The sequence below is a fragment of the Trichogramma pretiosum genome, unplaced genomic scaffold (assembly GCF_000599845.2).
Source record: "Trichogramma pretiosum strain Unisexual culture from Peru unplaced genomic scaffold, Tpre_2.0 scaffold114, whole genome shotgun sequence".
In the NCBI taxonomy this organism is placed as follows: Eukaryota; Metazoa; Arthropoda; class Insecta; order Hymenoptera; family Trichogrammatidae; genus Trichogramma; species Trichogramma pretiosum.
In genome coordinates this window covers 209047-221567 of record NW_019640798.1, presented here as the reverse complement: position 1 = coordinate 221567, position 12521 = coordinate 209047, and the positions used below count along the sequence as shown (strand labels likewise).

The 12521-nt window shown below is 37.6% G+C and overlaps 1 protein-coding gene across 2 annotated transcripts; it reads left to right on the top strand.

The window, feature by feature from the left end:
• Positions 1 to 5807: 5807 nt before the first annotated feature.
• Positions 5808 to 10095, top strand: LOC106658344 (ankyrin repeat domain-containing protein 13C). 2 transcript variants are annotated; one of them, XM_014380247.2, is made up of 10 exons: positions 5808 to 7388; positions 7464 to 7505; positions 7584 to 7688; positions 7756 to 7887; positions 7960 to 8171; positions 8249 to 8380; positions 8454 to 8615; positions 8687 to 9087; positions 9261 to 9330; positions 9666 to 10095. In XM_014380247.2, the coding sequence occupies exons 1-9, from the start codon at positions 7280 to 7282 to the stop codon at positions 9322 to 9324; spliced, it is 1359 nt and encodes a 452-aa protein (XP_014235733.1). In that variant the 5' UTR covers positions 5808 to 7279; the 3' UTR covers positions 9325 to 9330; positions 9666 to 10095. The 2 variants fall into 2 exon arrangements, with proteins under 2 accessions (XP_014235733.1, XP_014235734.1); XM_014380248.2 differs by lacking the exon at positions 9261 to 9330.
• The last annotated feature ends 2426 nt before the right edge of the window (positions 10096 to 12521 follow it).

The window sequence follows — 12521 nt, the reverse complement described above, 5'->3', positions numbered from 1 at the left end:
ACAGTTTCGCGTGAAGTTTACAAAATAATGTCCCCTATGAAACTTCAAAATACTTCTCGGGCCATTTGTACAATCTGTATAGCCCCTGGCGCGAATAAACGATTTTCACACGATGCTCGCCAACGAAAATCGCTACAAGGACCATTAACGTATGCACATATACGCGAAGGAATAATTCTCCGCAGTGGCGGAGAAGAAAAAAATTCACGTAACGAGAGATAAGCGCGACTATCTGCTCGCGGTGATTTGTAAATGCAAGCGCGTTTTTCCATCAAAGTCGTATTTTTTTTTATAATATTATGCACGATACTTGACCGGCAAGAAAGTTGAATCAATAATTTTTTTCCCCCTCGCGCAGTTTTTGCAGTTTTTGCAGTTTCTCTAAGCGCAGCACCTACTGTACTCGTGTCGTGCATGCGACTCGAGCCGAAGCTCGACGACGATAAGCTCGCCACACGATGATCGTCATGAGTCAGTAATATAGATTTCCAACTCGAATCGAATTATTAAATGTAGAGTGGAAAAAAAAAAATAAATAAAATAAGAGCCGAGAGCGAGCGAGTGACGAAAATCTGCGCGTACATAATACGCCAGCTGCAATTGTTCGAGTGGTGCACTATTTACGCATAATATAATGTATAATATTATGTCTGCGCGGACTTTTCGCTTATGCGCGATCGGCGAAAAATCATCATCGTCGTCGTCGTCGTGTTATTTACGACGGTCAATTTTTACCCGCGAGGCTATCAGGGCCGCATGCGTAATACCAGCAACGTTTTACGACGCGATTAAAAATAATCGTTTTCAATTGTAAAGGGAAATACAATAATAACTCAATGTGATTCATAAAACGATGCTGCTGCTGCTGCTGCTGTCGGCCCCCTCATTCCGGGATCGTTAATTAATAATATAATATGAAAATTTCGCCACATTAGATCAGAGGGGCTCTCTTGTTCTTTCTCTCTTCTTTTTGTTTTTGTTTTATACAGCGCTAATTTTTCAAGCTACCGTATTTATCCATCGATATTCTTGTATAATTGGAATATGAACAAATAGCAGCTCAGATATGCTTCGTTATACAGGAGGCCGATGTTTGCGCGTGTTCAAAAGTCTTCGGTGATAATAATATGCAGCGAGCGAGCGAGAACGGAGATGCGATTGAACGCGGCGAAATGTGCTCTGCACTCGTGCACTCGCCGGAGGTTCAAGACCTTCCGTACATTTCCTCGAAAGAAAGTCACTCTCGTGCAGTGTGTGTGTGTATAATATGGCCACGACGCGTCAATGCTGAATCAGCATAATACGAAATACATATCTCAAAAGGCGCATATATCTATCCATCGTCGACACACATATTTCGCGCTTCATCTTCTTCTATTTTTTTTTTTTTTTTTTTTTTTTTTTTTTTTTTTTTTTTTTTTTTTTTTTTTTTTTTTTTTTTTTTTTTTTTTTTTTTTTTTTTTTTTTTTTTTTTTTTTTTTTTTTTTTTTTTTTTTTTTTTTTTTTTTTTTTTTTTTTTTTTTTTTTTTTTTTTTTTTTTTTTTTTTTTTTTTTTTTTTTTTTTTTTTTTTTTTTTTTTTTTTTTTTTTTTTTTTTTTTTTTTTTTTTTTTTTTTTTTTTTTTTTTTTTTTTTTTTTTTTTTTTTTTTTTTTTTTTTTTTTTTTTTTTTTTTTTTTTTTTTTTTTTTTTTTTTTTGTTACGAATTCGAGTGACATTTTCCTCGGCCGCGTGCAATAGAGCGGCTGTTGTTGTAGCTATACCGCCTAGAGTTTGGGTTTTTTTTTGGCTTTCTCCGCGACGCTCTATTTTATTTTTTATTTACCATCGTCGCGCGCAATAGGAGAGGATAATCGCCCGGCGTACGTTTACCTCGGCGAAACGAATGAAATATCTTTTTCTTCTTTTCGTTTTTCCTTCTCACCACCGAGAGCTACTATACTAAGAGCTGCTACTGCGGGCTGCAGCAAAAAAATCTCGTCGCTCGATATTTCGCTGAAAATATTTCGAATCGAATTATAATAATATACCCCGTCTCGAAAGTTTCTCGGAATATCTATACGAGATATGCTGCCGATGCTGTATACATGCCTCTATACGTATACTATATATATGTATAGATAAGATACAGAGGCAATGTTTTATCCCAAGCTCGACTCTCTATGCGCGAGTCGTATAACGAGCAATCGTGATGATTGATTCGAGCTTGGGTGTATTATTAACCGATAACCGTAAGACTGCATAATTCGCCGAGGAGATGTTGCTGTAAATACGTCTATTATTCTGGCTATAATATTCCGATTTTCGCAGTCGAAATTCGGAGAGATCCCCTATATTTTACCCATCGAGGCACGCGACAGGCGAAAATTCGCAGACTCCGAGTCATAATTCAAACGTGTTTCCACGTAATCGAGACACTTGAATTTTTCATCGACTCGATTGTACTACTATTAACTGTACTGCCGATCGAATGGAAACAGAGATCGAAACGTTTATTGAGCTGTGATCTATCGGCGGTCAAGGCACGTGAACTTAGAAGAACAAAGAAGCTGTATAGAATCACAGCCTTGAGAGTGCCAGAGCCATTACTAGCGCGCGCGCGCGTGTGTCTGGCCAGAGATGACACAATTATATTTACGAATAGCAGTAGCCCAGGAACATCTGCCCAAAATTTCAGCTCAGCCGACAGACGCTCGTAAAGCTCCGGTTTATGAAGGAATCTAAATGGAAGAAAGAAAAAAAACCTCCCCGAGATTCGATCATGTAGCCTCGTAAAGCAGAGCAGACATCTTAATTCATTAATATAAAAATTGATGCTTATAAATTCGGAACGATGCGACGACGACGACGACGATCCGTTTCGACACACTCGTCGATACACGCGCCGCTCGAAAAAAAGCGCACGTATTATGTATTAATGTGAAAGCTTGGCGAAATTTCATAAGAAAATTATTATATACACGCACGTATTTTTGTCTTATCAGTATGTAAGAGAGAGAGGAGTCGTCGTCGCTGCTGCTGCGATGTAAGCAAGATGAAAAAAAAGGAGGAGGAAATAAAAATCTAAACTGAGAAATACTGTGTCAAAGAGGGCAAGTCTGATATTACGAGTTGATTAAAAAGCGTTTCATCAAAGCGTGCAATTTATATTTTATACATATATGCGCGTGGACGGACGGACGACGCGATGCGTGCTGCGTGCACGCGGCAAAGGGTTTGGCGCGACATAGACGAGCTTATGAGCTATGTACCCGAACAAACACGGCCAGAATAAATTGAAAATGAGACGCGCGTCCAATTGCCTCTCGCGGCTTTATAAGCATACATAATCTATTTGGGAATTATCGAGTGACCGGCCGCGAGAAATAGCGTACTAAGCTTGGCTACTGATGCTGCTGCTGCTGCTGCTGCAGACTTGGTGGCACACACGGGTCAACGCGGTCACAGCGCACACACACACACACAAGCTGCTGCTCTTATCTCTGCGGGCAAGTGTGTGAGAGAGAGATGCATGTGAAAACTTATTATACACGTCGCAGCGGTGCCGCAGCATGTGCAGCAGCAGCAGCCTCTAGGTTGACAAGTGCAGCAGCAGATACTCGTAATAAATATCCCTCCGCGCTGCTACGTGACTATTTTGGAAAGTCGTGTGTCTGCCGCTGCTGCTACGGGGGCCCTCTCGCCCGCGCGCGCCGACAGCTGTGATGGATTTGATGCTTGTGCGCTGCGCTCGTATGCGACTCATTTTTTTCTTTCTTCCCTCTTTGCCCTTTTTTATTTTTTACTCTAGCATATAATAATGTATAAAAATATGGATTGCGCGCAGGGGCGCGAAAAAACGTCTTGCGCGTGCAACATACGTCACCGCGCGGAATAGGCGAGTCTTTGTGATCTAAAAAAAAAAATTTTTTTACCCGCGAAATTTTACCGCCCGCCGCCGCCGCACGTGTGCGTATATGTCTCACGAGCGCGCGCCCGAATTTACGATTATCGCGCGAAAAAAACGTAAACTCACCCCTATATAGCGGTAACGAGTCTAATATATGTACGTGCCTGCGATGCCGCGAATTTTATGCCGAGCTTCGATGACTCTACAGAATCGTCGGCTCTTTATTATTATTTTTTTTTTTTTACGGTCGAATTTTCGAGGAATCTCCCATAGGCGTGTTTATTTTTACACCGTAGCTGTGACTTACTTATAATCCCACTAAAATCTAAGCAATTCGTGCGCGTGCCGCAGTTATCACACGCATATATTTCACTTTGAATTCGATGTAAAAAAAAGAGAAAAAATCGTTTATCATCCATGGATATTGCGTTACCGTTTCGGCAACTCGATACTTTTTTTAAAACAACAAACGTGCGCCCGGGATTTTTCAGGGGGCCAATATATAATTCATTTTTTTCGAATTCATATCGGGTGTATCTCTCGATAGATATACGGTATCTAAAGGATAGCCATACGAATTTCATTGGTGGAACCATTATACAAATTATGTATCAGCGTCCTTGAATTTCGCGCATCGAGTAAAGTTCAAGTCTATTTTTGTTTTCCCATATACAGTACCGTCCAGAAGCAGCGGCAGTCGCCTCGAAAATTCTTCTTTATCGCCTCGACGAGCAGCACAGATCGCTGAATAATTTGTATGGGCCATCTCCGATAGCCTATAGGATAGCTTATCGTTTCTTTTTTTTTGTTTTTATAGCGCTGGGGCGTTTTAGTTTTCAAGAGGCGCATCGATTTATATGTACGTATTGTACTACGTATCGAATTCAACATCTCCTCGGCTAAAAAACTGTGCTCCGTTGTTACAGCTCTGCGCGCTTTTCCTTCTGTTCGTTCTATCTCATTTTCCACGCGTGCACACACGACACTATGCGCGCGCGAGTCATCTCTAGTATAGTATTGCACGTGCAGTCGAGCAATTGATTATCATCGGCAGATAAATTTCCACTGACTTTTTTGAAAATATAGGCCGATAGCGACGTTGAATGTTTTGCCTCGTTGTTTTTTTTGCTTCCTCTCCTCTCTCGATAATTTCTTAATATTTTATCATCGCCGCGACGAGAGCTTTTTCTTGAACGAGCGAAATTTGCACTTATCTGCTCGTACGAGAAAAGCGAGTATCGTATTTTTAATAATTAAAAGAGACGAGAGAAAAGAATTCGAGCGCGATACAAAGGGATACTTCTCGTTTCAGGGAAATTTGAATATTTGATTGGAAAAGTCGAAGAAGCTTCGCATTGCGTGCTCGAGTTAATTTTCTGTATACACACGAATCGTATCTATACGGAGGAAGATCGATATCGAAGAGTCGGTTCTCTATATTACGTTTAAAAATAAACGGCTGCGCGAATCAAAGTTTATTGTCATACGATATTATTACATTCGGATGAAAATTCGGCTGCTGCCCAACGAGTAGTAATCCATTTGATACATCTACACTATTTAATTAAAAACGTAGCTCAAAAAATGCCCGGGCTACATTTGCGCGGATCGCGGCCGATGCGTTGACGTGTACCAACCCTTTTTACGTTGTATGTGCCGCGCGCTGCATTTTACACGCGGAGGCTTAGTTGCAAGGGGGTTTTGGGGGTGGCGGCAGCGCAGCAGCTCGTGTGTATAGTAGTTGCGAGCACTCGGCCGTCAGGTGGCATTTGCCACCTTCCAGGTCGAGTAGCGTAGTGTACGTATATCGTACGTACACGTATCCCCCGCGATTTATATACATAGTGATAGAGTCCGTACGAGGCGTATTACTATATAACCCGCGATATCGTACGCCCGATCGCGCAGCCGAGTAGTGGTAGTAGCACGAGTCGCACACAGCCTGCGCCTGCACGCCTGTCTACCGTCTCGACGCGATTGTGAATCGAAAAACAGCGTATATAATAAGCACAGTGAATTCCAGTGCGGCGGCGATCCTCTCTGACTGACTTATACTATACCTACTATATACTATATAACGTACTATCGAGAGAGCCCCGAGCGAGCAGCAACCATGCGCGCAGTGACGTACGTAGTGACAATCAGCGACGGCGGCGACTAAGCTGCTCCTTATTGCGGGCTGACGTACTGTACTGCAGCGGGCTGCTACGACGACGAAGCCGTCGTCGCGAGAGGCATGAAAGACGAAAGACGACGACGAGTATAACGTCGCGACGGCTAGTCTAATATAAAATACGACGATCCTCCGGCCTCCGTTGCGACGTCCTTCGCGTATGTGTGTGCGTGTGTAATACGTTGACGATTGACCAAACAACAAAGATAGAGAGAGAGAGAGGCCCTCGTTCGGCCTCGACGAGTACATATAGTGTCTCCTTCGATGCCCCCGCGTGTGTGTGTGTCGTTTAGCCATGCGCCAATTGCCCAATTAATTAACATACATATTATTATTGCAACGCAACGTCGCGCATAAACGAGCCGCCTACACAGTTTTGCGGGAGTATAAGTCATAACAACAACAACAACTGCTGCTGCTGCTGCTGAGCTCATCGCGCGCGCGAGTGCCAAAAATTAGAGTCGGCAGCGGCATCCTACAAGTCGCTCTCTCTCTCTCTCTCTCTCGCGCAGTCACGTACACTTACCATCCTATATGATGTATCGCGGCCAGCAGCAGTTCACGGAGTCGGTTGCAGTTGGTTTTTTTTTTTGCCAGCGTTGGCAATAATCGTATAGGCGCGCGTGCGGATATATCGTAACGCAGCCAGCACACGCTGCTGCTGCTGCTGCTGTGCTGCGCGCTCGTCGAGTGACACTTCTCTTGCGCGAGCTGCTGCTACCTTGACTCGCCCGCGAGTCTTTTTTTGGAGATTTTTATTTCTGGCCATTATTCAGACCCAGAGAGAGAGAGGAAGAGGCTCTCTCTTTTTTCTGAATCACGCTCGTCGGCGCAGTTTGCGCGTTGCGTGTTTATAGAGGAAGAGCCAACGACTTGTATCTATACACGGGGTCGCATTCTAGTCTAGTCGCACCATGCAAAGTCCTAGCAGACGCGAACTGACTCCGATCGACCACGACTTGACGACACTTTTCTACAACAACAACAACAACAACAACAACAACAACAACAACAAACAACAATCGACTGGGATCACTGCTGCTGCTGCTGCTGATGATGAAATCACTTGGACTTTATAGCTCAGATAATAATGTGGTTTTCAACGAGTGCAAATCCCAGTTGAATTGATTGACTATAGTAAAACTTTATGAGTACGTTATCGACCTAAATAATGGCTGCTGCTTTACTCTTGTAACAAGTTCAGTTCCTCAGTCAAAATCATGGCAGAAACGGAACAGTATCCCCTGCACAAGTGTGTTTTTGAGGGTGATTGCAAAACTCTTCAAAACATGATGCACGCTTATGACATTGCGGCCAAGGATGTACATGGTATTTGACACATTTTTTCAATACTTTCATCAGCGTACGCTGTCATAACTAATCTCAATTTGTATCATTTTCTAGGCAATACCCCTCTTCATCTGGCTGTAATGTTAGGTAGAAAAGGTAATCATCGTTCATATCTATTTGTTTCAGTTTGTCCATCTGCAAATTATTCTTTTCTAATAAACGTAACCTTTTCAGATTGTATACAACTGCTAGTGAACCATAAAGCCCCAATTAAAGTAAAGAACTTGGCTGGATGGAGTCCATTGGCTGAAGCTATAAGTTATGGAGATCGTCAAACCAGTAAGCATTAATCATGTGCAAAATTTTAAGCTAACAGCTTGTCATCATTGTATTAATTTGATTGCAGTATCATTTTTGGTAAGAAAGATGAAAAAACATGCGAGAGAACAGATGGAAGAAAGAAGACCAAATGTAGTATCAGCGTTACGTGAAATAGGTGATTTTTATATGGAATTAAAATGGGATTTTCAAAGCTGGGGTAAGTTTGTCTCACTGTTATATCTGTACATTGTAGTAATATTTACAATTTATATTACACTTCGATTTACAGTGCCATTAGTTTCAAGAATACTCCCATCAGACATCTGTAAAATTCATAAAAAAGGTGCTTCTATTAGAATGGACACAACACTAGTAGATTTTAATGATATGCGGTGGGAGCGAGGTGACATATCTTTTATTTTTAATGGTGATAAGAAACCAGGAAAGTCTCTAACCGTCCTTGACAATAAAGCAAAACTTTATCAGAGAGTTAGATACGAGGTTTGCATAATCTATATACTCATCTACAATTCTGTAAATAATCAGCATTGCATTACAATCAATTGAAATTTTTATAGGAGACTGAATTAGAAATTGAGGATGAGGTGGATATTTTAATGTCAAGTGACATCGTTGCTGCACAAATGTCAACAAAAGGTATAACATTTTCTCGATCTCAAACTGGTTGGATATTTAGAGAAGATAAAAAGGTAAGGAAATCTTTGAAATTAGTTTTTAACTTGTTTTATAAATGTTTTAAATGTGTAAAAATATGAAATTTAGGAAATGGTTGGTCCATTCAAAGCAGATTTTTACCAAATTAATGGTATGGTGCTCGAAAGTAAAAAGAGAAGAGAACATTTAAGTGAAGATGATCTTCAAAAAAATAAAGCAGTTATGGAATCCTTGACTAAAGGTTCATCCCAAAGTTTTCAAAATGGGGAGGTAATGTAGAATTTTATATTATTATTTTATTATATTATCATTGCCCAATATAAAATTAACTTCAATTTCAGTATACTATGAGGAGAACGTCATTAAGTCCTCCTCCACAAACTAATCTTTCATGGCAAGAATATATAACAGCACCACCTGGTGAATTTCCGATACTTGGAAGAAGTTCAGTATTCAAAGAAAGTAGTAAATCTTTTAAAGCAACTGTAGCCATGAGTCAAGATTTCCCCTTGACAGTAGATATGCTACTCAGTGTACTTGAAGTTATTACTCCTTTTAAGCATTTTAAAAAATTGAGAGAATTTGTATTAATGAAATTACCTCCAGGATTTCCTGTTAAAATTGATATTCCCATTCTCCCAACAGTATCAGCAAAAATCACTTTTCAAGAATTTATTTTTAAAAATGATATTTGCCCAGATTTATTTCAAGTACCAACGGACTATTTCGAAGATCCTATGAGGTGAGTTATTTTTTAAAACCGTTGATTATTTTATTTATTTCTTTTTTGAGAGTATTTTTTTCTGAAACGTTCGAAAAACGATTGGGTACTTAAAGAAGCGAATTATTATGATATTTTTAAATATTCAAATAATCTTATTTATTAAAATGAGATACTACGAAAATATATTTCAGTGAATATGGAGCATATTTGGATATGTTTTCGGTCCTACAAACAATGGCATCGGTTCAAAGATAAGAAAATGTATATAAAAGTATACGATTTTTTAATTTGTAAAATTAATCAGCAACTAACGCTTTTTTAATTACTCAAGCTTTCACGATATTTAACAACGATATAGGAGATTTTAAAAATGATATTTCAATGTCAATAAATATAACTCAAATCAACCGCAGGGCTAACTTATCTGTTTGGTATTTGATTAAATTCATTGGTTTTTATTTCTTGATAATTACATTGTCTAACCAGGTTGAATGAATCTATTCATACATTTTAAAACCACAAAATTCATAAGTTGGGATAAAATACAGCAGTAAATTTACGCATAAAGATCTAAAGATTAATACTTTTTATTATAGATTTCCAGACTTATGACGCTCTGATTCATGGACATATCAAATTTCGGACGAATTCGAGACTCATTCCTCTTTCCACAAGGAGCTCCCGGTTCAGCATTTTCAGTGTATTCCTTCTCAAGACCATTTATTCAAATCTGAGTATTTCATCGTTGAGTAATGCATTGTTCTTTTACTTACGTTGCTATTAAACGCACTATTTTCTGCAATACTAAACATAAATGAATTATAATGAAGTGCTATCGATATGCTATTAATAGTAAGTAAATGGAATATTTCACTTTTGTGAAAAAAAAATTTACTAAGCTAAGCACGAAAGACTGCTAAGTTTTCTGCGCTCTTTGTCAAAAATAACATAGAGTTTAATGAAAACAATTTTTTTCGAGATTAAAAAGTTATTGTAAATTGTTCAGCTCATAAATATTATAAGTATATTATTATTAAATTGATGATTCTCTATTTTGAATAATTTGTTAAAAAAGAACGTACTTTAAAAGTTTTACAAACGCATCTGTTACGAATGGATGAAAAAAAATCATGTAATTTATAAGAGGAACGTAAAAGTAGTTATGAAGTTTTATGATTATGAAAGCATAATGTATATGGATTTTTAAAAGCAAAATTTATATTTTAAAAAGTTTATATTATAAAATCATGTTTATTTTCGCAAATTACCAAAGAGTTCAAAGGTACTCCGTGTAGTTCATTATGGCTAGTTACTTATTTAACTGTTATACATTCTGATTACTAAAAATAATTGTCAGAAAATTGGAAGAAATTAAAAATTTTCACAAATATAACTGTTTTTTATGAGGCAACTGATTCTGTAATATTTTATAAAACCAACTGTCGTTTTTCGACTGAATATACGCATTGTTTTTAAGTCTGCGCCCCAGAGTGCACGAGGTAACAGTATTTTGACATTTTTGTAAATCTCCAATAAATAGTTTAGTCATGAGCAAATGTATAAATTATGTTATCAGTAAACACGTGTATGTGTACAATAGAAAAACACATCATTTGAATAGTTTTTGAAATAAATAGGTAATGAATGAGTTAAATAATTTTAACTGAGCTTATGTTGAGCAAATAAATAATGTTAAAAAAATTTGTGCAAGTCAATTATTATGAAACATTGTTCATTGTATTGTAAAAGACTTAAAAATTTTGTTGTGCAAATACGCACGTCGATATTTTTGCATATCTCGAAAAATACAATCAAATTTAATTTTCGACCAAAATATAAGGTCTCTGCAAAAAAATAAAACATCATTCCACGTGATAATATTACAGTTAAACAATATTTTTAATTTCTACTTTATGTGAAAGTTGAAAAAATATCTTCAAACTGTGCAATCTATGAAATGTATACTACATGTAATAGATGTATTGGTCATTTCAGCTCTTACAGTTTGGTTTATTAAAAAAAAAAATTATTGACAAAAATTGACAAAACCCTCATCCAAGCATTCGTGATGGACGATAGCAAAGATAGCATTTGATGATTTAGGTAACAAAATTTTGACGCTTAAAAATGCCCGTTCTTTTAAAACAGTATCGATGTTGCAAATAAATACGCACGGCCAATTTTTGGACCACGATTTCGAGAGCTTAAAAATTTGCTTTTCTTTATTTTTTACCAAAGACTGTTGATGTTCTAAAATCTGTAATCTTTATATATTGGAATATTGACATCAGAAAACTAAAAGTGAGATTAAAGGAACCAATATCCATCTTATAGTGTAATAAAATCAAAATTTGTAATTAAATAATAATCGAAAAAAAAAAATTTGATGTACTAATAACCGTCACTGAATAGTGTACATTTGTCAAGTCACCCTTTTTCTGTTGTTTGAAAAGTTTCGTAAAAATTTTGCATAAAATATGTATCGAAAAGCGCAACATTGGTCCAACGCGTTCAGATCCCAATAAATATTACATTAATCAATCGTGTAGTTATAATCTTAAAAAAGGAACAATCGACCAATATTGACTGTACTACTGAGAATCTATAAATAAATCGACGTTTTTTTCTATGTAAAGTTAAATCGCAAAAAAAAATTAAACTACGAGTGTAATAATCACGTTATTAGAGACATCTGAGCGTAAATATATAATTGTGTTATAGGTTTAAAAATGTGCGTAGATGTATAACTATTATTTCTTGTTGATTTTTTTGAAAACTTTTACGAGTATGACAATGTGATGAAGAGTAATATATTGTTATGCAAAAATGGTACACAATGCTGCGAAGGCGCGCGAAGTGATCTATCATAGAATTACTGTACGTCATATACAGAATAATAAAATGAAAACTATCCCTTCGATTTAGTGATGCAAAAAAAGCACGATTATACATGTAAACTCTTGAAATTGATCACAGCATTTGTAAATTGTCATAAGCGCGAAGATGAATAAAAATTGTCAGGCACGAGAAAATAAGTAAAGCAAAAAAAAAAAAAAGGAAAAACGAGTCAGTCTTTTAAGCAAACGTTTATTCGGAAATCCCGAATTTCCTATATTGCTTTGTTATCATCGCGCTCCGACCTTATGCAAACACGAACAATCTCGCGATTAAAGGCCTCTCTTTTTTTTTCTCTCGTTGATCGGGCGAACACGCACAGCTGCGTTTATCGAGCGCCAAAAACAGCGCAGAGAGATTATAACGCAGAGTCGTGTCACGTCAATCAGGGTAAAGAAAAAAAAGCCATCGAGTCAATCGTTCCGATTGATCGGCTTCGTAACTAATGTCTATAACCGATCGCAACGATCTCAGTTCGGTTACTCTATAACAAATTGGACAATTACAGATATGGCTTTGACTATCGAGAATGGAGTACTTTTTTTGCTGTCCGCGAA

What these genes read in the sequence shown, in the direction of transcription:
- LOC106658344 (XM_014380247.2), top strand. Translation starts at nt 7,280, where the DNA reads ATGGCAGAAACGGAACAGTATCCCCTGCACAAGTGTGTTTTTGAGGGT. An exon ending in TTATGGAGATCGTCAAACCA is followed by an intron (nt 7,689 to 7,755) that starts GTAAGCATTAAT and finishes ATTTGATTGCAG; the next exon opens with TATCATTTTTGGTAAGAAAG. An exon ending in TATTTAGAGAAGATAAAAAG is followed by an intron (nt 8,381 to 8,453) that starts GTAAGGAAATCT and finishes TATGAAATTTAG; the next exon opens with GAAATGGTTGGTCCATTCAA.